The 22,283-nt window shown below is 39.0% G+C and overlaps 1 protein-coding gene across 6 annotated transcripts in view; it reads left to right on the top strand.

Annotated features, from left to right (window-relative positions):
- The window catches only part of LOC139357930 (anaphase promoting complex subunit 1), a 131,215-nt gene that overhangs the window by 69,206 nt on the left and 39,726 nt on the right, over window positions 1-22,283 (top strand). For all 6 annotated transcript variants that reach the window (XM_071077107.1, XM_071077103.1, XM_071077105.1 and 3 more), the window contains exons 27-34: window positions 1,029-1,147; window positions 4,649-4,920; window positions 11,035-11,269; window positions 14,041-14,132; window positions 16,098-16,232; window positions 16,412-16,494; window positions 17,430-17,508; window positions 19,467-19,541. In XM_071077107.1, the coding sequence (XP_070933208.1) occupies window positions 1,029-1,147; window positions 4,649-4,920; window positions 11,035-11,269; window positions 14,041-14,132; window positions 16,098-16,232; window positions 16,412-16,494; window positions 17,430-17,508; window positions 19,467-19,541 (1,090 nt within the window). The remainder of the gene's footprint in view (window positions 1-1,028; window positions 1,148-4,648; window positions 4,921-11,034; window positions 11,270-14,040; window positions 14,133-16,097; window positions 16,233-16,411; window positions 16,495-17,429; window positions 17,509-19,466; window positions 19,542-22,283) is intronic.

Below are 22,283 nucleotides of genomic sequence, written 5' to 3' on the forward strand. Positions count from 1 at the left end.
AAGTTGAAGTGAATTATGTATACGATTTCCTCTAAAAAAATTCTATGGGCTGCAGCAGCCTCTCGGTTTTGAATTTTCCTGATTCCAAATTAATGTGGCGGTTGTGTTCCCAGAGAATCTTTAAGACAGAAAAATTTTTCTTTCCAGTTAGCTAGAAAAGCAGTTATGTGTGTCCGGTCGAGGAGGGAGTATGCTTATGAATAGCTTTGTCTGCAGAGAAGATGTTCGTCACTTGTCAGCCTCTGAAGGGATGTTTCTGTGTCTTCAGATACAACTTGTATAAGCATTTCTTAGTTATAAATGCCCTACTTCTAAAATTTATTAGTTTTTTTTAAGTGGCTATATGGAATGTTAAGCTGTTTTAACATAGGAACAAGTTGAAGAGTGGTATATTAATTTCACAGTAGAGCCCACAGAAACCATTTTAACCTTGAACATACCTGATATGTAATGGTATTAGTCCTATAAATCTAGTCATCATGTAAGTGAAACCAGTCTGTATTTCCTGTGGAGCCATCATGAAATCCATTCACCTCTAATATAGGGACCTTGTTTCTTTTCTTGTGTACAGGCCACAAAAATGGCACTTCTGAGGCTGTATTGGCAAAAGGGATGGGAGGAGGATCCCACATGTACTGAGGACAGCTAGACTGAAATTAACACAGTGATAAAAACCCCAAAAGTACTGTATTTTCCTTTGAGAAGGTTAGCATCCATCAGAGTGGAATTTTAAATTTCTTTTTTTTGAATGCCTAGAGACAGTTGGCTTGGTTTATAAGCCAGGTGGTTTTCATTCAATGTCAATATGAAACAAAACAAAGGAAATATGTCTCTCCCTAAGAGTGTAATAGGAACAAGAATATTAAAATGAAAATAATCATGTTTGGGTAGTTCACTCACACCTTTGTATGAATTTACTTTGAGACAACTTCGTCTTACATAGAATACCTTTTGAAATATTTACAGATGATATTTCAATTGTGCTTTGCTGTAAAATTTTCACACGTTGGTTTTTACTTTAATTACAGATTGCTCCAGTTGTGTCAGCGAACTATGGCTCTTCCTGTAGGACGAGGAATGTTTACCTTGTTTTCGTACCATCCTGTTCCCACAGAGCCATTGCCTATTCCTAAATTGAATCTGACTGGTATGTTAAATTCTGGACTCAATGAGAAAGGAAAATGATTAAGTACATGCGTTAAGTGTAGTTCTTTAAATTAGTTAAGATGAAAGAAATGCTCCCTGTATCCCCAGTGATTTTTAAATATTCCTAATAACTGCTATAGTGGTTATCAAAGCTCAAATACCTCGTCAAACTAAACCTTGAGAGAAGCAGATTATAGCTCGTTACTCATTTTTGCTTTTTAATGAGGTGATTTCAAGATATAAAAAGTCACTTGGAGAAGTTCAGAAAGATATTGATAATGACGAGTATTAAATTTTGAATAATCTTAAGTATGATATATAAAAATATTTGGTCTTAAAATGTCTTATGTCATAGTTTGAACAGATGATCATTGTATAAATCAAGGAATGTACTAAGCAAAAAGAGAAAAAAATGGTTACTTACAGTATTCCCACTCTTCTGCGTCACTCGTTTTAACATTTTAGTATATATGTTTCTCAAGCTTATTTCCACATATTTATAATTTTATATTTGTTTAATTATCAGAAAATTTAAATCTATTTTAGTTATTTTTCTTAAAATTTACAGTGAACATCCTTTTATATTTAGCAAATGTGTGTGTTTATAATTATGTGTATGTATTGTATACATACATGTGTTTTTAATTGATACATTCATTTTTATTTGCTTCCGAGTATTTCATTCAGTGGATATACCATAGTTTACAGAAGCAGCCTGGTATTGTTGAAAATTACAGTTTTTGATATTATAAACATTGTTGGGGCATATTTGTCCTATGTACTTAGACGCAATGCTTAGAAGTAGAACTCTTAGGACACCAAGATGAATGGTTTTAAGGAACATGTCAAATTGCTTTTCTGGTTGGCATGAGTTTTTATTTCTGCCATATATAACTGTAGTTATAGTCTTGATTACAGTGAGTTTTATAGTGCATGTCCACCTAATGCTGATTTGAATGTGTTCTGAAGGTGACAATTGCATAGTTGAAATTACCATTGAAACTCTATTGTAGTATATATGGTTTTGTGAAACCTGTACAAAATGTGTGTATAATGTATGTAGTAGTGTATTATATATATAGTAGTATATAAAGTATAATGTAATGTATAATAGTATATAATATATGCGAACATAATCGTACAGTATTTTAAATTGCATACTTTAAAAAATCCAGAGTTCCACTCAGATTTGTGAAAAGCGTGTGCTTTGAGCAGCATGCAGGAAATGAGATTGACTAAGTGAAGAACACATTCCCATCTCCATATCATGCTTATTCTGAGCCCTAATCTCATTAAGGGACATAGTGAGCAGAGTTGCTTTTAATATTTAAATTGTCTCAGAGGTAAAGCACCAGTGGCAAAATCGTAACAGTTATTGATTCTTGATGGAAGGCATGGTATATAGATGTTCATTTTAGTAGTCTTTCCAACTGTTTATATGAAAGATTTCGTAGAATAAATGTGGGTTAAAAAGAAAATCTCATGCAAAATTGGCTGATGTTAAAATGTATTCAATCTGGGTGATTTAGTACTCAAGTGATACTTGGGTGGGTTCTAAAAAATATATACATGCATCTTTTTTTCTGAATACATTTAATTGAATTTGCATGATTTAAAATGTGCTTATGACATTAATCCAATGTTTTATTCTTTTAGTCATTCTGGTAGGCCAAAAAGAAAGGTTACCTGTTAATTTAGGAAAAAATATTTTCTTAAATAGTTGCTTAATCCACACTGATGTGACCTGTTGTACTTTTGTATGTTGTCATTGTCACTGAAGGAAATTTACCTCACCTTTTGCATTTTATTTTCTCTTGTGTGTGAGTGTTATGTCTTATGCATATGATGAATGAAAGTTTTAGAAAGGTTATTCAGTTTTTCCATATTGATATGTCTGCCTTTTTTGAGAAAGTGCAAGTGTAACTTACGAACTTATCACTCATTGTGGTGCTAACACTAGCAGTTGAGTTAGCTTTTAGGTACAAAAAGCGTTTAGTAAAGACAAATTAGTCTTACTTTGTGCTTTGTGTGTATATGTATACATGCTACAAATAAGACACTCAACATCTACTTAAAATTTATTTTACATAATTCTTAGAACTCTTTTAAAATGATTTTTTTTTTTTTTTTTTTTTTTTGAGACGGAGTCTCGCTCTTTCGCCCAGGCTGGAGTCCAGTGGCCGGATCTCAGCTCACTGCAAGCTCCACCTCCCGGGTTTACGCCATTCTCCTGCCTCAGCCTCCCAAGTAGCTGGGACTACAGGCGCCCGCCACCTCGCCCGGCTAGTTTTTTGTATTTTTTAGTAGAGACGGGGTTTCACCGTGTTAGCCAGGATGGTCTCGATCTCCTGACCTCGTGATCCGCCCGTCTCGGCCTCCCAAAGTGCTGGGATTACAGGCTTGAGCCACCGCGCCCGGCCTAAAATGATATTTTCAAAGCTCCAGTGAACTGGATAACTTTATGCAGTAGTTAAAATATTTATGTTAATTATTTTATCCGTGACTTAAGACAATATTCAAAATATATATAAAAAGATTCAATATTTGCTGTATATAATGTAGATCAAAAAGAAAAGAATCAACAAAAAATTCATAGAGAACATATAGCATTGTGAACATATAATTTACATTGCTTTTAAATAAATGGACCGTAAAAGTAAATCTAGTGAATGCCCTTTTGAAGTTCACTGGGTGACTCAAGTCTATAAAAGGATGCTTTTTATAAAGCTATCTCTAGACATTTTAAACAATAGCATATAATTAGATGTCTGTATCTGTATGTATATATAGAGAGAGAAAAAAAAAGAGAGGGGGGGTGCATATACAGGTAAGAGCTGTAGCAGATTTATTTAGGTTCTTTTTTTTTTTTTTTTTTTTTTTTTTTGAGATGCAGTTGTCTGTTGCCCAGGTGGGAGTGCAGTGGCATGATCTTGGCTCACTGCAAACTCCACCTCCAAGGTTTAAGTGATTCTCGTGCCTCAGCCTCCCAAGTAGCTGGGACTACAGGCGTGCACTACCAGGCCTGGCTTTTGTCTCTTCTTAAGATGTCATTTTTCCTTAATGTCCATGGAAAAATATAGGATAGAACATTCGAAATTAACACCAATGTCATCAGATGTTGGGATTTATAACTTGTATAGTTTAGCAGTGATGTTAGTCTTCATTTTGGTTTCTAAGCTCTCTACTGTTTGAAAGAAAGATTTCAAAGCAGTGATTATCCCAATCATCTCTGTATAATGTTAAATTGGTATCAGTTATCTCATTATATAGCCTCATACATTTTAACAAAAAGGACCATGAACTGTTTAGACAGTGAAGGTTTTTCCAGTTTGCATTAAGTTTGACTCACATGTACAAAAGTTGTAAGTGGTCATAGAGACCTAACATCCCAGGCATTGATGGTTTTGAATGTAGAAAATGTAAGTAATCTTGGTCTCAAAGATCTAGTCTTGGTTTTATGAATTTTTGTTCTCTCAATGTTAAATTTTGTTTGGCTGGATAGGGCGTGCCCCTCCTCGGAACACAACAGTCGACCTTAATAGTGGAAACATCGACGTGCCTCCCAACATGACAAGCTGGGCCAGCTTTCATAATGGCGTGGCTGCTGGCCTGAAGATAGCTCCTGCCTCCCAGATCGACTCAGCTTGGATTGTTTACAATAAGCCCAAGCATGCGGAGTTAGCCAATGAGTATGCTGGCTTCCTCATGGCTCTGGGGCTGAATGGACACCTCACCAAGCTGGCGACTCTCAATATCCATGACTACTTGACCAAGGTGAGAGCCTGTGCTCCCAGTGCCTGGCTAGCAGTAGCTCCTACTTGCTCTGTTTGCTCTTCTTTCTTCATTCTTATACTTCTAAGACCATTTGTCTCACAGTACATGGAATAATCTTTCTAAAGCGTAAATCAGAGCATGTCACTTCCTTGGTCAAAGCCATTTAATTAATGATCTCCCGTTGCTCTTTTTTTTTTATTTTGAGTAAGACGGAGTAGAATTTAATGAGTGACAGAAAAGCTCTCAACAGCGAGAGGGGACCCAAAGGTGGGTTGCCGGCCACAAGGCTGAATCTAGGGGTTCTTATGGGCGTGAAATGAGTATGCATGCTGATTGGTCTGTGGGTATGCTTGAGAAAGCACCATTTAGAAATAGGCACGATAGTGTAGAGGACCAACTGGAGAAGGACAGGTACACGTAAAGTAGGTGAAGGATAAGGACCAATCAGGAGAGAGCGTGCCAAACAGGAATGAGAGCTCTCTGGTCCATGGATGTATCCGGAACTTGTAGCTTGGTTTTCTGGCTTTCGACTGTCCTTGGCTTGAAGGTTGAGTTTCACCTGAGAACTTACCTACCTCCTATCGCTATCAATCCCCGCCCTGAAGAAGTACATCTAACTGCTGTTAGGATAGGCATGATGACTGTTCTAACTGCTTCATGCTGACAGAGGATGTTGTTTTGGGAAGCAGCAGTCAGGTCTCTCTTACAGGCCTATCTAAGGGTCCCTGGTAAAAGGGAGCCATCAACCGAGGTTCCATTTGCATGACCATTTGGAGTTTGATGGCCTCTAGGTGAGAAAAAACACGTTTTACAAGGAGGTTAAGTACACATGAACCAAATGTGAGTATTGCAATGAGAGCATAAAGAGGAACTAAAAGGGGGAAAATCCATGCCCGTATATTAGGGAAACCTAGAAAGGACAGAAAGAAAACCTCTGAAAATGGAGTGTTCTATTCCAGGATTTTGCAAAATAGGGTTGTCATGGGCATGTCCCCCTAGATCATTAGATATGTTATAATTAGGCATTGCAATGCCTTTAATTAGATTTCTGACCATAGGCTGCAGAATCCAGTAATGCCCGATAATCTCCTTAGTTAGCTGAGGGTCTTGGGGAGAGGGGAAGAGAAAGTGGGTCCAATTCTCTTCTTGCCCAGTGCCCTGGTCCCTTCTGACAAGACCAGGCCTAGGTTCTTCACTGAAGTCTGAGGGAGTTGAGCCTTGGACTTTGAAACTTTATGTCCTCCGTCAGTTAGAAATTTATGAAGAGCCTTACTGCCTTTCTGAGAAATTTCCTCAGTTGGGGCACAGAGGAGAGTGTCATCTACATATTAAGACTTTAACTTGAGTTTGAAAGAACTCAGAGAGATCTTTTGACAATGCCTGCCCAAACAGGTGGGGGCTGTCTTGGAATCCCTGCGGTAACACCACCCAGGTTAGCTGGGTAGTCTGGTTGGAGGGATCCCTGAATGCAAACAAGTTTTGGGAGTTGGGGTATAACGGTATGCAGAAAAAAGCGTCTTTTAATTCCAAGAATGCAAACCATTTAGTTTCCTCTGGTATCTAAGTTAACAAAGTATAGGGATTGGGAACCACTGGGTAAATTGGTTCATTACACCAATTACTCATTAAGGAGGTAGAGATCCTGGACCAGTCTCCATTCCCTGTTGGGTTTCTGTACTCCCGATATTGGGGACAAGGACTGTTGCAGGGTTTAACAAGGCCCTGCATCCTTAGGTTATTAATGATGGCTTCTAGCCCTTTCCTAGCTCCTGTTTTTAGGGGATATTGTCTTTGATTAGGGAAGAAGATGGGATCCCTGAGATGGATTTGGACCGGTGAGACTGTTGTAGCTCAGCCAGTTTTTCCTGAATTGCTCAAACCTCTGGATTAATATCAGTCTCTACCAGAGGGAGGCAAAGAGTCTGTCCTGGAGCCGTAAGGATGGTGGTTCCCTTGTGAGCTAAAATATCCCTACCTCAGAGGAGTTGGGCTTTCAGGTATGATTTAAAAGCCATAGGTAAACAAAAGGTCTCCCTAGGTACAGCTAAGGGGTTGAGAAAAATATCTGGTCAGAGGCTTTCCTGAGATGCCCCTCACAGTCGTGCTAAGGGAGGAGGGGAAGCCCGGTTTGGAGAGGAGGACAGGAATGGCTGCTCTGGTATTGAGGAGGAAGTCCATCGTCTAAGTCCCTTTGGCCTCCAGAATCACCCAGGACTCATGGATGATAATACAGCCTGAGCTGTCAGAGCTGGGGAGGGGAGCCCTGGGACCCAGCAGTCCTGTTGGACCATTTGAGAAGCCGGCTCTGAACCTGGAGACGGACGTCTCTGAGGCAGTTTATCCTCCAGTGGTCTCCCTTACAGATTGAACAGGGCCGTGGGGGCTGCTTCCGGTATCGAGGGCAGTCTCTCTTCTAGTACCCCTACACTGATAACAGCTGGTCATAGAAGGAGAAGCTCCTTGGGGATCCAGAGGTTTATATGCCTGTATGGCAGCTATTAGTGCCTCTGCCTTTTTTTCGTTCCTTTTTTTCCTTTTTCTTGGGCTTCCTCATGGTCCTGATTATAAAAGACCAAGGTGGTGACTTTCAGGAGGTTCTCTAGGGTACTATCTGGTCCAATAGCTAAGTTTTTGCAGCATTCTTCTAATATCTGGGGCTGCTTGGGTTATAAACTTGTCTTTCAAAATTAACTGTCCTTTTATAGAGTCAGGAGAGAGATGTGTGTTTAATTAAAGGCTGTCTCAGTTTTTCCAGGAAAACAGAAGGGTTCTCTTCAGACCCTTGGTTTATGGTTGATAACTTAATGTAATTGAGAGACTTGGCTCTAGTTCTCAGACCTTCCAGTATGCATGCCTGAAAATGTTTTCTCTGCCACTTTCCTAGAGCAGTGTCTGAGTCCCATTGAGGATCTTTGGTGGGTGCAGCCTGTTTGACTGTCAGAAAGGGCTCCCTGATTTCTTCCCCTTTTTGGTAGGTGCCGTAATAAGATGCAAACATTTTATCTCCAATTGTCTCAGCAACCTGTAAAGCCGTCTGCTTCTCTGAAGCTCTAAGTCTGGTTGAGAAGTAACATGATAGCCTTCCATGAAAGCTCAAACACTTGAGTAAGGTTCTGAAAGGCTTCAATATACCTATCAAGATCGACAAAATTTTCCTAGATTTCCTTTTATCTGCCTCAAATCTTGTGAAGAAAAGGGGACTTGTACTTTGATAGGACCACATTCACTAGGCATTTCCTGCAAAGGAAGAAGTGATGCTGGAGCGTATCCAGATAGAACTGTTCTAACAGGATGAGGGTCAAAAGGGGGCCTGGATAAGGGGGACAAGATGATCCAAGAGGAGCTGGGACCTGGGCTGGTGCAGGGGCCTCTGCCTCCTTCTCTAAGGAGACAGACTGTTTTTTCCCCTCTGTCTGGATTAAGTCTGCCTTGCTGGATATCACTGCTGTAAGTGCAGGGTCTGTTCTACATTGCTGACAGAGCTTGGGGTTATCCCGCAGGGCAAAAAAGGCCTATACATATGGGATTTTTGACCATTTTCCTTCTCTGCGGTAGAAGAGATCTAGCTATTGGATAGTATTATAATTAATATTTTCCCCAGCTGACTAGGTCTGCCCATCTTCCAACTTCTAGCTGGGCCAAGCCTTGGTACTGATAAATGCCAGGCATTTTTTCTTCAGAGTCTGAGGATCGAAGGAGTCCCAGTGTCTCAAGATGCACTTGAGAGGAGTGCAGGCTACCCATTTAGAAAGAGAGAGGGGAGAAAAACGCATCCTTAGTCTTTCCCTCTGCCGTCCTGGAGTCCAAGGCATCTCTCAGGCTTGCCTTGGTCGTGGATGTGCTCGCAGCCGCCATTCATGACCAGGGGAGGATCAAGCCAGCAGGAACCGTCCCGTTCACCTGCACTCAGCCTTGACCCTCCTTGTTGACTGCCTTTGATTTCTCTGTCTGAATTCTATATAAGCTTGAGACTAAGATGAATCCAGGGGGTTCCTGCATATTATTTGTCTATAATGTTCATTTGGCTGGCAGTTTATTTAGCTTCATCAGGCATAACCCAGCATCCTGCCATGAAAAGAAGCAATTTATCAAAGAGACACATAACTAAGTAACATTTCTGAGAAAAGCAGTAGGGAAAACATGATAGGAAAGATTGGAAGTCTTTGTCCGACACCGGCACAGGCTGTCGGGGACTGGGGGCCAGTCTAGGGTCCTTCGGATAACACCAAGGTACCCTTGGCCAGATACCTTTAGTTGCCCCAGGACCTTATTCTGATGCCATACAATGGCTGAACTTCTGTGAAGGGAAACTGGTTTAAAACAAGGTCAACATTCCCAACACCAGAGGAGAAAGAGGGATCAACCATTGCTCTTAATATACATTCTAGGAGCTGGTGTGATCCTATTCACTTCTGCAGTCCTAGTTGTTACCACTGTTCTTTTTTTTTTGAGATGGAGTCTTGCTCTGTCACCTAGGCTAGAGTGCAGTGGTGAGATCTCATCTCACTGCAACCTCCGCCTCTGACGTTCAAGTGATTCTCCTTCCTCAGCCTCCTAAGTAGCTGGGGTTACAGGTGTGCACTATCACACCTGGGTAATTTTTGTATTTTTGATGGAATCGGGGTTTCACCATGTTGGCCAGGCTGGTCTTGAACTCCTGACCTCAGGTGATCTGCCTGCCTCGGGCTTCCAGAGTGCTGGGATTATAGGCGTAAGGCTCTGCACCTAGCCCCACTCTTCTTCTTGCTCCCCCACGCTCTAACCATACAGATTGGCTATTTTAGCTCCCTGGCAAACTAAACTCTTTCACTTCACAGCCTTATTTTTTTTTAAGGAATCTTTATTTATATAAATATATAAAATTCACATACCATATAATTCACTGTTTAAAGTGTATAGTGCAGTGGTTTTTAGTATATTCACAGAGTTGTACATCCATCACTGCTGTTAATTTTAGAACATTTTCTTCACCCATAAAGGAACCTTGTACCCACTAGCATTCCTCTTGTGCCCACTCCCCATTCCTCCACCCCACCCCCACCTTCACTTCAGCTCCTGCCAACCATTTATCCTCCATCTCTATGGGTTTGCCTTTTCTATACCTTTCGTATAAATGGAGTCATACAAAATGTGGTCTTTTAGGATGGGCTTCTTTCACTTAGCCTGGTAATTTCAGGGTTCATCCGTGTTGTACCATCTATCAGCAATTCATTCCTCTTTGTTGTTGAATAAATGTTTTATTTTATGAATGTACATTTATTCATAAGTTGATGGATATTTGGGTTATTTGGACTTTTTAGCTATTACGAATAATATTGCTGTGAACATTTGTATACGTGTTGTGCGGATGTATGTTTTCATTACTCTTGGGTACATACTTAGGAGTGGAATTGCTGGGTTATATGGTAACTGTTTAACTTTTTGAGGAACTGTAAACTGTTTTGCATAATGACTGCACCATTTTACAACCCTGTCAGCTATACATGAGAGTTCCAGTCTCTCCATATTTTTGCCAACACTTGTTATATTGTGTTGAGTCCAGCCTCATTCTTTTGCGTGTGTCTTTCCAGCACTGTTTTTTGAAGACTGCCCTTTACCTATTGAATTGTCTTGGCACTCTTGTGGTCAGTTGATGTCAATGCGAGGGTTTATTTCTGAATCACCTCAGAACCATTTATATGCTGTTTTATTACCTGAAACAGTCTTCCTCACCTTCTAAACTTGAGTGTCCCCTTTCCTGCTACTGTTCCTGGCTAATTTGTTTTCATCCTTCAGGTCATAATATAAATTTCTTTGTATAATCTTTAGAGATTTCATCCCTAATAATCCTCTAGTCCCTCCCAATCTAAATTAAGCTCTTTTAAAATACTCTTTCATAATACTTTGTACTTTCTTATTGTACTACTTTTTAATAATATATTTGTTTATATTTTTTAATTTAACACTTTTTTTTCCTATTAAGACATTAGGTCCATGAGAGCAAGGACCATGTTTGTTTAGTTTACCACTATATTCTCTGTGCCTCTCATTGTGCCTGTCAACATAAAAGTACTTCTTGAAAGTGGCAGGCAGTATTTTATTTTAAACTACATATTTGTTTTGTTTCTATCTTAGGGCCATGAAATGACAAGCATTGGACTGCTGCTTGGTGTTTCTGCTGCAAAACTAGGCACCATGGATATGTCTATTACTCGGCTTCTTAGCATTCACATTCCTGCTCTCTTACCCCCAACGTCCACAGAGCTGGATGTTCCTCACAACGTCCAAGTGGCCGCAGTGGTTGGCATTGGCCTTGTGTATCAAGGGACAGCTCACAGACATACTGCAGAGGTCCTGTTGGCTGAGATAGGTATGGGATTAATAGTGCTGAATCTTCATAGGCATGCACTTTCCACTCCACATAAATCCAAGTAAAAATGATAGTAAAATTATAAAAATTAAGGAAAGACAATAGTAGCTTTTGTGAGCAAAGAATGATCTAGTACTAATTAAAAAAAAAATCTCTAAGTAATGTTATCCAAGGCTGATGTAACTTCAGGTTATTAACCTCCATATTTATTTGCTAGCTTATTACTGAATTCCAGTGGTCACATTTAATGAGGTACCTGTGGTTTTAATCATATGAGAGTATGCTGTTTATCCTGCTATGTCTATACCAGCAATGTCTAGCAGTGGCCTGCACTTAAAACTCAAAGAGTAGATTGTTTTGGTCCCTGAGAGACACTAAACTATACACATCACAGTGTTTACTGTGTTGGATACAGCACTTCCAATAGAAGTCGAGTAATTGACTCCTGCTTTCCTCCTTTACATGCTGGTGGGTATGTTGGTGATGAACCTGGAAATGGTAAGGTCCACACACTCACTTCAGTGAAGTGTCTCTGTTTCTTACTCGGTCCAGACTTTTTGGAAATCTGTATTATGTGTTGTCTTTTTCTGCCTAATGGAAGTGTTATTGGCATTATTAATATGCTCAACAATTTAGTTACATATTTGTATGTCCTATTCAAGATCTTTTCTGTATGCATTTCTGAATATATTGTTAAAGATGTATTATTTAGTATAATGGTATCAGATAGCTATTGCCACAGTGATGCTTCATACATACAGGCATAACATTGGCCCAGGCAGCTCTGCTTTAGGCTGTAGCTGTGTAGCTGGCTGCTCTGCTGCTGTTCTGCCTCACCTGCCTTATTCTGGGACCCAGGCTGGAGGGTGTGTTTCTCTCGTGGTGTTGACAGAAACCTAAGAGAGAACCAGTGAAGACCGGGACCCATAATTTAGTCTATTGTAATGATAGATGAAATTATTCCCAAAGTTGAAATGTTTCTGCTATCAAAATACATAGTAGCATAAGTTAGAGATCTGAAAAACAGTTATTCAGAAAATATTCAACACTGGTTGTTAAAGCATGTTCGTCTGGAAAGTAGTTTACCATTCTTTGGCTACATCATGATTATGATGATGATGTCTAATGATGTCACTGCACAGTCTCACAGCTGTGGCATACTTCTTTCATACTGTATATAGAAGATTTCATCTTTAATTCATATGTATGTGCCTTTTTATAGGATTACTCTCAGAATGTACATTAAAAATTCTGTTTGTATAGATCATTGTTATAAGTGGTTTTTAAAACAAATTTTGTATAATACTCATTGAGTTGATGGTCTGTAAAATGCTTTTTTTGGTTAACTTTTAGAACTTTTTAGATTGTTTTAATAATCCTTTGTTGTTATGTATAAACATTACACTGATTACCTTTGTGTGATTTTTTTTTTCTTTAATTTTATTTATTTATTTATTTATTTATTTATTTATTTATTTATTTTGAGACAGAGTCGTGCTCTGTCGCCCAGGCTGGAGTGCAGTGGCGTGATCTCAGCTCACTGCAGCCTCTGCCTCCAGGGTTCAAGTAATTCTCATGCCTCAGCCTACCAAGTAGCTGGGATTACATGTGTCTGCCGGCATGCCTGGCTACTTTCGTAGTTTTAGTAGAGATGAGATTTCTCCATGTCGGCCAGACTTGTCTTAAACTCCTGACCTCAAGTAATCCTCCTGTCTTGGCCTCCCTAAGTGCTGGGATTATAGGCAAGGGCCACCACGCCCAGCCTTTTTTCTTTTTTTTTTTTTAATTGCATTTTTTTCCTATCGGGATAAAATTTCAGGAGTGTGAAAATTTTTTTCAGAGGGAAGGGTTTTAATACATAGTACATTTTGTCATTTTCAACAAGGTAGCATTAGGGTTATAGGGTGCTTTTTAAAAGTATGAATTTTATATCCAGTCAGACTTCTGAGATCAATGCACAGAAATTCTGCCATAGTAGGGCTCATTATTATATAGACTCGAAATAAATGTTGAAACATAATATTCAACAATAATATAAGCAAGTGACCGCCTTATTCATTATCATCATTTGAACATGTTTCGCCACATGTGATGAGTGAATTTGAAAGTAATGAAAGCAAAATGTAAGATATTTTGTTGTAGCTGTTGTTGCGATGCTGTCTCACTCTGTCGCCCAGACTGGAGTGCAGTGACCTGATTTCGGCTCACTGCAACCTCTGCCTCCCGGGTTCAAGTGATTCTTCTGCCTCAGCCTCCCGAGTAGCTGGGATTATAGGCACCTGCCACCCTGGCTAATTTTTGTATTTTTAGTAGAGACATGGTTTCACCATGTTGGCCAGGCTGATCTCGAACTCCTGACCTCAAGTGATCCACCTGCCTCGGCCTCCCGAAGTGCCGGGATTACAGGCATGAGCCAGCACACTCAGCCGAGATGTTTTTTAAAAAAATGAAACTTTTTTTTGAATACTCTTCCCTTTAAAAATGTTTTCTATTACTTGGTAATTTTTTTTGGTAAGACTCAAAGTTTCATAGTATTTGAATATCATTGCTTATAAAGACTTAAATTGGCAAAATAAAAACTATTTTGGGCCCCCCTTTTTTTTTTAGGTAGGTAAGCCTACATTTGTGGACACCATAGTGTCATAACTTTCTGAATGGAGTTATATTCCATTCGTATCGCCAGTGCAACTTGCTAGAAAGTTAATTCTAAGATTTTTATGAGTTGCGATTTTGAGAGGCTAGTTTGAACTGTGTCGCTTTTCTTTTTACAGGACGGCCTCCTGGTCCTGAAATGGAATACTGCACTGACAGAGAGTCATACTCCTTAGCTGCTGGCTTGGCCCTGGGCATGGTCTGCTTGGGGGTAAGCCTAGTCTGTGCCTTCCCATGCTTCAGTTAGGACATCTACATGTTGAAACAAATAACCTTGACACCTAAACCTGAATACTGTCCCTTACTATGACTTAATCTGCTGCCCAGCTCTCTTGTCTTTTTGGATATTTTTCAAAGTACCAGATATGCAAATGGAGAGAAACTGTGGTCAAGAGTGAGACTTTAAGATTTATTTTCCTCCAGCTTACAGTGTTCATGAACAAACTAAAGGGAATGAAGTTTTTTTTTTTTTTTCCCAAGTGTTCAAGACATACAATGAATAAGTGACAGCCCACTATGATTGAAAACAGAAAACAGTGAAAACGTATATGATCGGGAGCCTTAAGAGTCTATAGTAGCTGCCTGAAACAAACCCTAACCCCCTTTTGCCATGGTGGTGTTCACTGTGTATCCCAGAATGTTTCCCAGTAACATCTTCCTTGTGACAGAATGCAATATCAGATTGACCCGTCTTTAACTGCATCCAAGAGATGTGTACAGAATTACCAGAAACATTTCATTAAATGATTGTTTCACTTGAAATGTGGTTCCCCTTAAAAAACCACCAATACATTGTTATGGTCAAACTAAATGATATAAAGAAAGTTATAAGGCCGAGGCAGTCAGGTCACCTGAGATCGGAAGTTCGAGACCAACCTGACCAACATGGGGAAACCCCGTCTCTACTAAAAATACAAAATGAGCCGGGTGTGGTGACACATGCCTGTAATCCCAGCTACTCAGGAGGCTGAGACAGGACAATCACTTGAACACAGGAGGCAGAGGTTGCGGTGAGCCAAGATCGCACCATTGCACTCCAGCCTGGACAACAAGAGCGAGACTCCATCTCAAAAGAAAAAAAAAGTTATAGTGGAAGGAATTTTTTCTCATGTGTGTTCTGAAAATCCACCCTGTGGTTGACCATCTGTTGGGGCCTTGAATTCACACTGGCACATGAGCTAAAGAGGCTGGTAGTATAATGGAAAAGAATTGGCTGGGTGTGGTGGCTCACACCTGTAATCCAGGCACTTTGGGAAGCCGAGGCGGGTGGATCACGAGGTCAGGAGTTCAAGACCATCCTGGCTAACACAGTGAAACCCTGTCTCTACTAAAAATATAAAAAAATTAGCCAGGCATGGTGGCGGGCACCTGTAGTTCCAGCTACTTGGGAGGCTGAGGCAGGAGAATGATGGGAATCCAGGAGGCGGAGCTTGCAGTGAGTCATGATCATGCCACTGCACTCCAGCCTGGGCGACAGAGCGAGACTCTCTCAAAAAAAAAAGTAATCACACAGGAATTGCAACTTGAATTCTGGTCCTAACTAGTGAGTCAAGTCATTTAACTACATTATTGTCTATTGCTTGATCAGCTTCATGGATTGTTGATGGCCATGTTTTATATGTAGCCCTGCAACTTACTATAATAGCTGTATAACCTTGGGCTTAATCCCTCTATGCCACACTTTCCTTATTTATAAAATGGGGTTTTAATAGTAGCTATTTGATATGGCTGTTCATTCATGTTAAACACACAGAATAGTACCTGACCCAGAGCATACATTCAATAAATTACTATCATTATCATAGTTATTGTTGTTGGAAAAATTCTTACGTACAATAATGAAAGTATTCAGGTATTTACAGTTCAGGTTTCAATTATATAACTAATATTTTTCTTTATTGTTAAATGTAACTAACTCTAAAGCTCTTACGTATTTTAAGACAGTACTTAAAGTTGAACATTCATGTATTAAAACTTTTGTGAGAATTATTAAACATTAATAACTCATGATTTATTAACTCATGATTAATGTTTGCTTTAAATTGGAAATAAAAAAACCCAAAACCTGAAATAACCTGCTTTGAGGTAAGTTAGTTCATTTTTATAGTTATGGGTATATGTTGTGGATCTTCCTCCATAAGATTTCTTTTGGCTTGTCTGTTACCGTCTTTTCCAGCATGGCAGCAATTTGATAGGTATGTCTGATCTCAACGTGCCTGAGCAGCTCTATCAGTACATGGTTGGAGGACATAGGCGCTTTCAAACAGGAATGCATAGGGAGAAACATAAATCGCCAAGTTATCAAATCAAAGTAAGTACACATCAAAGTGACAGATCAAAAGTCTGGAAGCTAGGAAGTTAATTGGGAAATACTAGTGTTCATACTAACACTGGTAAATATGTTAATTTTAAGCATAGCTAGTCTAGTATTCAGAGGAATTTTATAATAATTCAGAGCTCTTTTACATGCATAAACTCTTCTTTCAATAGGAGGGAGATACCATAAATGTGGATGTGACTTGTCCAGGTGCTACTCTAGCTTTGGCTATGATCTACTTGAAAACCAATAACAGGTATTTCTACCCACCCACCCTTCCTTCCGCCATGATAGTGTGATATCCTCTCTCACCTTGGTTGTAAAATTCAGTTATCTCATGTGTTTATTTCTCCTGTACTGGATTAAGCTGATTTTCCTTTCAAATACTGTAAGTTTTTGGAGGAAAACTTGCAATATTTGAAGTTATAAAGATTTTACCTAGATATAATATATTTGGCTATTTTAATGGTATTTGACAATATAGTTTTCAATTTCTGTTCATTTCTGTTTTGTAGTTGATGTCAGTAATACCCAAACAATGCCCCTGTTTGTTTTCATCAGTTTAGCATATTGCTGTGAGGACTGGTTAAGTCAGAAGTACTTATCATTAGTCTGATCTTGGTTACCTGTAAAACAATGGTTTTTGCCTACTTCAAGAGCTTTTGTAATTACCAAACCATCTACCTTCCCAACTTGCTATATTAGTGCTGACGCTTGAAAGTAGACCTTTGGCATTTATGCTTACACTTTGCATAGAAGAGTAAGTTGAGTACAGGACATTATGCCATGTATTAAGTCTACTAATTAAAAAAAAATTCTAAGATTCAAGGAACTTTTCAGTGTTCTACATTTTTCCCTTTAGAAAAAGTAAATGTGTGCAGAATTAACGAAGTGTTTAAAAATAGGTATTTATCATTTACTGTTTGGATGAATGTGTAGGGCAGTGCTTCCTTGGCACTGGGGATATTTCATTGAGCAAAACTAAAAATATCTGCCCTCATGGAGCTTATGTTATAGTAAGACATACATGTACATCTATAATAACTATTACGTTAGAAGGTGTAAAGTATTGTGAAAAATGTGTAGAGCAGTAGTGGAGTGGGAAGAAATGTTTTGAAACAGATCTTGAGATTCTTGATTGTCTTGCTCTCTACTTGAGCAGTGTCCCTTACTGTTTTCCTCCACCACCAGATCTATTGCGGATTGGCTGCGAGCCCCTGACACCATGTATTTGTTGGACTTCGTGAAGCCGGAATTTCTCTTGCTTAGGGTATGCTTTGTCATTTTTCATTTGTGTTAACATGAGAAGTCTGTTTATGGTTCTTAAACTTAGCTTGTAAGCCGGGCACAGTGGCTTATGCCTGTAATCCCAGCACTTCAGAAGGTTGAGACAGGAGGATTGCTTGAGCCCAGGAGTTTGAGACCAGCCTGGGCAACATAGGCTGGTCTCCATGAATGAATGAATAAATGAATAAATAGCAAACACAAATGTCTTTACAAGAGAGCCTTTTATTTTTAATTTGTCATGCATATCTAATTGGCAGTGTTCATTTGAAATTTCGCAAATAGGACTTTGGGAATCCCAAGAAAGGTAACCACATTGATATATAATACTTGGAGTGATGTTTCACTTTCTCACATTATCATTCAAAACTTCCTAAAGGCCGGGCGCAGTGGCTCACGCCTGTAATCCCAGCACTTTGGGAGGCCCAGACGGGCGGATCACGAGGTCAGGAGATCGAGACCATCCTGGCTAACACGGTGAAACCCCGTCTCTACTAAAAAATACAAAAAACTAGCCGGGCGAGGTGGCGGGCGCCTATAGTCCCAGCTACTCGGGAGGCTGAGGCAGGAGAATGGCGTGAACCTGGGAGGCGGAGCTTGCAGTGAGCCGAGATCTGGCCACTGCACTCCAGCCTGGGTGACAGAGCGAGACTCCGTCTCAAAAAAAAAAAAAAAAAAAAACTTCCTAAAAAGCAACAAATGATGAGGACTTTTTTACTGCTTTATTTTACATTTTTGGATTACTATCAGGGATGTAATAATACTGTTAAGGTTGAATCTAAAGAAAATAACAATTTGACTTAATTGTCTAAAATTTTCCCTCTAATTCTTTTTTTTCTGATGTTTAAAATGAGCATATGGAAGCTTTTAAATTATGATGTAGATAGAGCTATGATTCTTTCCTTTGTGATTTTTTTTTCTTTTCCAGAGTACGTTTTAAAAAGTACCCCCCAAGCCCTCTAAACTTTGATGATGTTCAACTCAATTTTAGTTTTTCTTTGTTAAAATTTAAAACTTTATTTTAATGAGTAGTTTAGGTTGATACTACAGATGGTTCCCAACTTAGGATTTTTAACTTAACCATAGTGTGAAAGTGGTACTCATTCAGTAGAAACTGTATTTCCAATTTTGAATTTTAATTTTTTCTCGTACTCCTGGCGGTATGACGCTCTCCTGGTGTTGGGTAACGGCAGCAAGCTGCAGCTCCCAGTCAGCCATGCAGTCGTGAGGGTAAATGACCCATCCTCCACAGTTTACTATGAGAATTTATAGTAATTTCACTCAATTATAGGCTAATGTGAGTGTTCGGAGCATGTTTAAGATAGGCTAGGTCGAGCTGTGATGTTTGGCAGGCAAGGTGTATTAAATGTGTTTTCTTTTTCCTTTTTTTTTTTTCTTTTTTTTTTAATAAGATGGAGTCTCGCTCTGTTGCCCAGGCTGGAGTGCAGTGACACCATCTTGGCTCACTGCAACCTTCGCCTCCAGGGTTCAAGCTATTCTTGTGCCTCAGCCTCCTGAGTAGCTGGGACTACTAGCATGTGCCACCATGCTCGGCTAATTTTTGTATTTTTAGTAGAGATGGGGTTTCACCATGTTGGCCAGGCTGGTCTCGAACTCCTGACCTTCAGTGATCTGCCCGCCATGGTCTCCCAAAGTGCTAGGTTTACAGGCATGAGCCACTGAGCCTGGCCTAAATGTATTTTCAGCTTAAGGTATTTTCGACTTACAATAGGTTTATTAGTGCCTGTAAGCATTAGGGCACTGATGCTTAGTGCCCTAAGCATTTGCATATACTTATTTTTCCTGTATTTGCATATACTTATTTTTCAAAATTCTCATCAGTCGGGAACTGATTCTTAAATTGTTCTGTTTGTTATTATCATTGTTATAAAGTCTGTGAACTTTACCTGCTCTAATTAATTTTATCTCTGTTGCATTTTTAAGACACTTGCTCGATGCCTGATTTTGTGGGATGATATTTTACCAAATTCCAAGTGGGTTGACAGCAATGTTCCTCAAGTAAGTACATACAATAAATATTGTATCTTTAGTAGCATAAAATTATGATATCTTATGGGATTTTTCAAAATTCTGTAAAATATTTTTTCTTATGAAGGCAATATTGATCATCAGGATACTTCTTAAAGACCTAAGAACTTTCATTTTAAGATTCTGTGCTGCACAGACCACAGTCTTCTCTTTTAGCCTCAGGTCCCTAGAAATTGTAGTTTTTAAAAATTAAATATGAGTATCAGTGTTGTGTGGCAGTTAAAAAATGAAAGAAAAAAACTAAACGTTTGCCAAAATACTCTAAAAAAGTGTTCTTGATATTTTTATCATAATTAAATACACATTTCTTTTAATTTTTTTTTTTTTGAGATGGAGTGTCACTCCGTTGCCCAGGCTGGAGTGCAGTGGTGCGATCTCGGCTCACTGCAAGCTCTGCCTCCCGGGTTCCTGCCATTCTCCTGTCTCAGCCTCCGAGTAGCTGGGACTACAGGCGCCCGCCACCACGTCCAGCTAATTTTTTGTATTTTTAGTAGAGACAGGGTTTCACCGTGTTAGCCAGGATGGTCTCGATATCCTGACCTTGTGATCTGCCCTCCTTGGCCTCCCAAAGTGCTGGGATTACAGGTGTGAGCCACCATGCCCGGCCTAAATACACATTTCTAAGATGCTATTTTACTTCATGACAATTTTAGATCTCCTAATATAATAACTCTTTTAATTACTTTATATCATGTTTATTCGATAAGCCAAGTATACTAGTTAAAAATAAACGGATTTTTTTGGTAAAAACTCAAAATTGAATATTGTAACTAACCACTGCCCTTAGTCAACTGTCCATGCCCAGTGGTCTCAGTTTCTTTATGTAGATTGTTTCTTTCAGTATTTTCAGAAGAAAAATCTCAAAGGTTGAAAGAAGTTTATATGAACATCCACATCACCAGTAGACTCTACAATAATATTTTATGGTATAAACATGTTTAATCACTTATCCACTTATCTATTCCTCTACCTAATCCAACATTTTTTGATGAATTTCAATGTTAGTTCCAAACAGTAATGTACTCCATCCTGAAATTGTACCATACTATAATTGATATTTACATTTTTTCCTTTTAAGATAAAATTTATATATTGTGAAATGCACCAATTTTAAGTATCCTATTGAATAAGATTTGACTAACACATAGGCCTGTGGAAACCAGCCTCTGTCCCTTGTGCCCCTTTCCCCTTTGTGCGTTCACCCCTACCCCCAGGGTAACCAATATGAATTTTGTTTTTCCCCAAAAATGTATTAATTTCCTGATGTAGAACTTTATATTAATGAAGTCACATATAGCATATACCCTTTTGTATAAGACTTCTTTCAGCGTTTTCAAGATATTGAGTATATTTAGTTCATTCTCGTTCTTATTATTAGGTGATACAGATTGAGTATTTCTTATCTGAAATGGTTGGGACCAGAAGCGTTGTTGAATTTTGGAATACTTGAAATTATACTTACTGGTTGAGCATCCCTAATCTGAAACTCTGACGTCCGAAATACTCCAATGAGCATTTCCTTTGGGCATCATGTTAATGTTCAAAAAGGTTCGGATTTTGAGCGTTTTGGATTTTGGATTTTCAGATTAGGGATCCTCAACCTGTGTATTCCATTTGCGACCCTGTTAGGTAGGGTTGGAGTGACTGAGGCATAGGGTAGATGGTATATTTAGTTTTGTTAGAACTAATAAATCTTTTCCCAAAGCGGCTGTACCATTTGACACATTGACCAGCAGTGTTTGAGAGTGTTGGCTGTTGCACATCTCACTGATATGTAGTGATGTTAGTTTCTTAAATTTTAGTGCTGCTGATGAATATGTAATGATATCTTGTTTAAATTTGCATTTCTCTGCTGGCTATTGATGTTGATAACTTTTTCGTTGGTTTATTGGTCCTCCATCTATCTTTTTGTGAAGTGTCTGTGCATGTCCTTTGCTTATTTTTTAAAAAATTTTGTATTTTTATTACTGCGTTGCTGGAGTTTTTTATGCATTCTGGAAACCTGTTCTTTGTCAGATTTCTTTTGCAAATATCCCTCCCAGTCTGTGGCTTGCATATTCATTTTCTTAGAAATAGTTTTGATGAGCAGAAGATTTTACAATGTTAAATAATATCTGATTTGTCAGTTTTTTCTTTTATAGTTATTCTCTATTCCTATAAAAAAACCATTTGTCTAACCCCATCATGAAGATAATCTCTTCTACTTCTCTCTAAAAGCCTCCAAAGTTTTAGTTTTTATGTATACTTACATAATTCATTTCAAAGTAATTTTGATTATGATATGAGGTACAGGTTGAGGTTGTCTACCAGGGAAGCTCATCAGAGACTCAGTGCCCAAGCTTTTAATTGGGAGCTGACATGTAGGTAAGGTACCCTCTGCCTTGCATGTACTGAAGTTCCAGATTCTCAGGAGAATGTGTGTTAGCTTAAACCACGTTGTTTGTAGTTCAGGCACAGTAAACCCAGATATATACATTTTGTTTTAAAGCAACCAATTAATTTACTTGGAATCAGATTGTCACTCTCTCTTGGTTGCTAGCTCTAATCTCGGTGCACGTCTTTATCCTGTGGGCTGTTGGAGTCTGCCCTGTGCACACATTGTTCATGGATCAGGCAGACATTTGCACAGAATTTATATACACAGAGCTTGGGGCCCTGTCTCTGTGGCTGTCTCCTTTGTAGTATTCTGTCCTCACCTCCCAATGGGTGTGG

The sequence above is a fragment of the Macaca nemestrina genome, chromosome 13 (assembly GCF_043159975.1).
Source record: "Macaca nemestrina isolate mMacNem1 chromosome 13, mMacNem.hap1, whole genome shotgun sequence".
Classification (NCBI taxonomy): domain Eukaryota; kingdom Metazoa; phylum Chordata; class Mammalia; order Primates; family Cercopithecidae; genus Macaca; species Macaca nemestrina.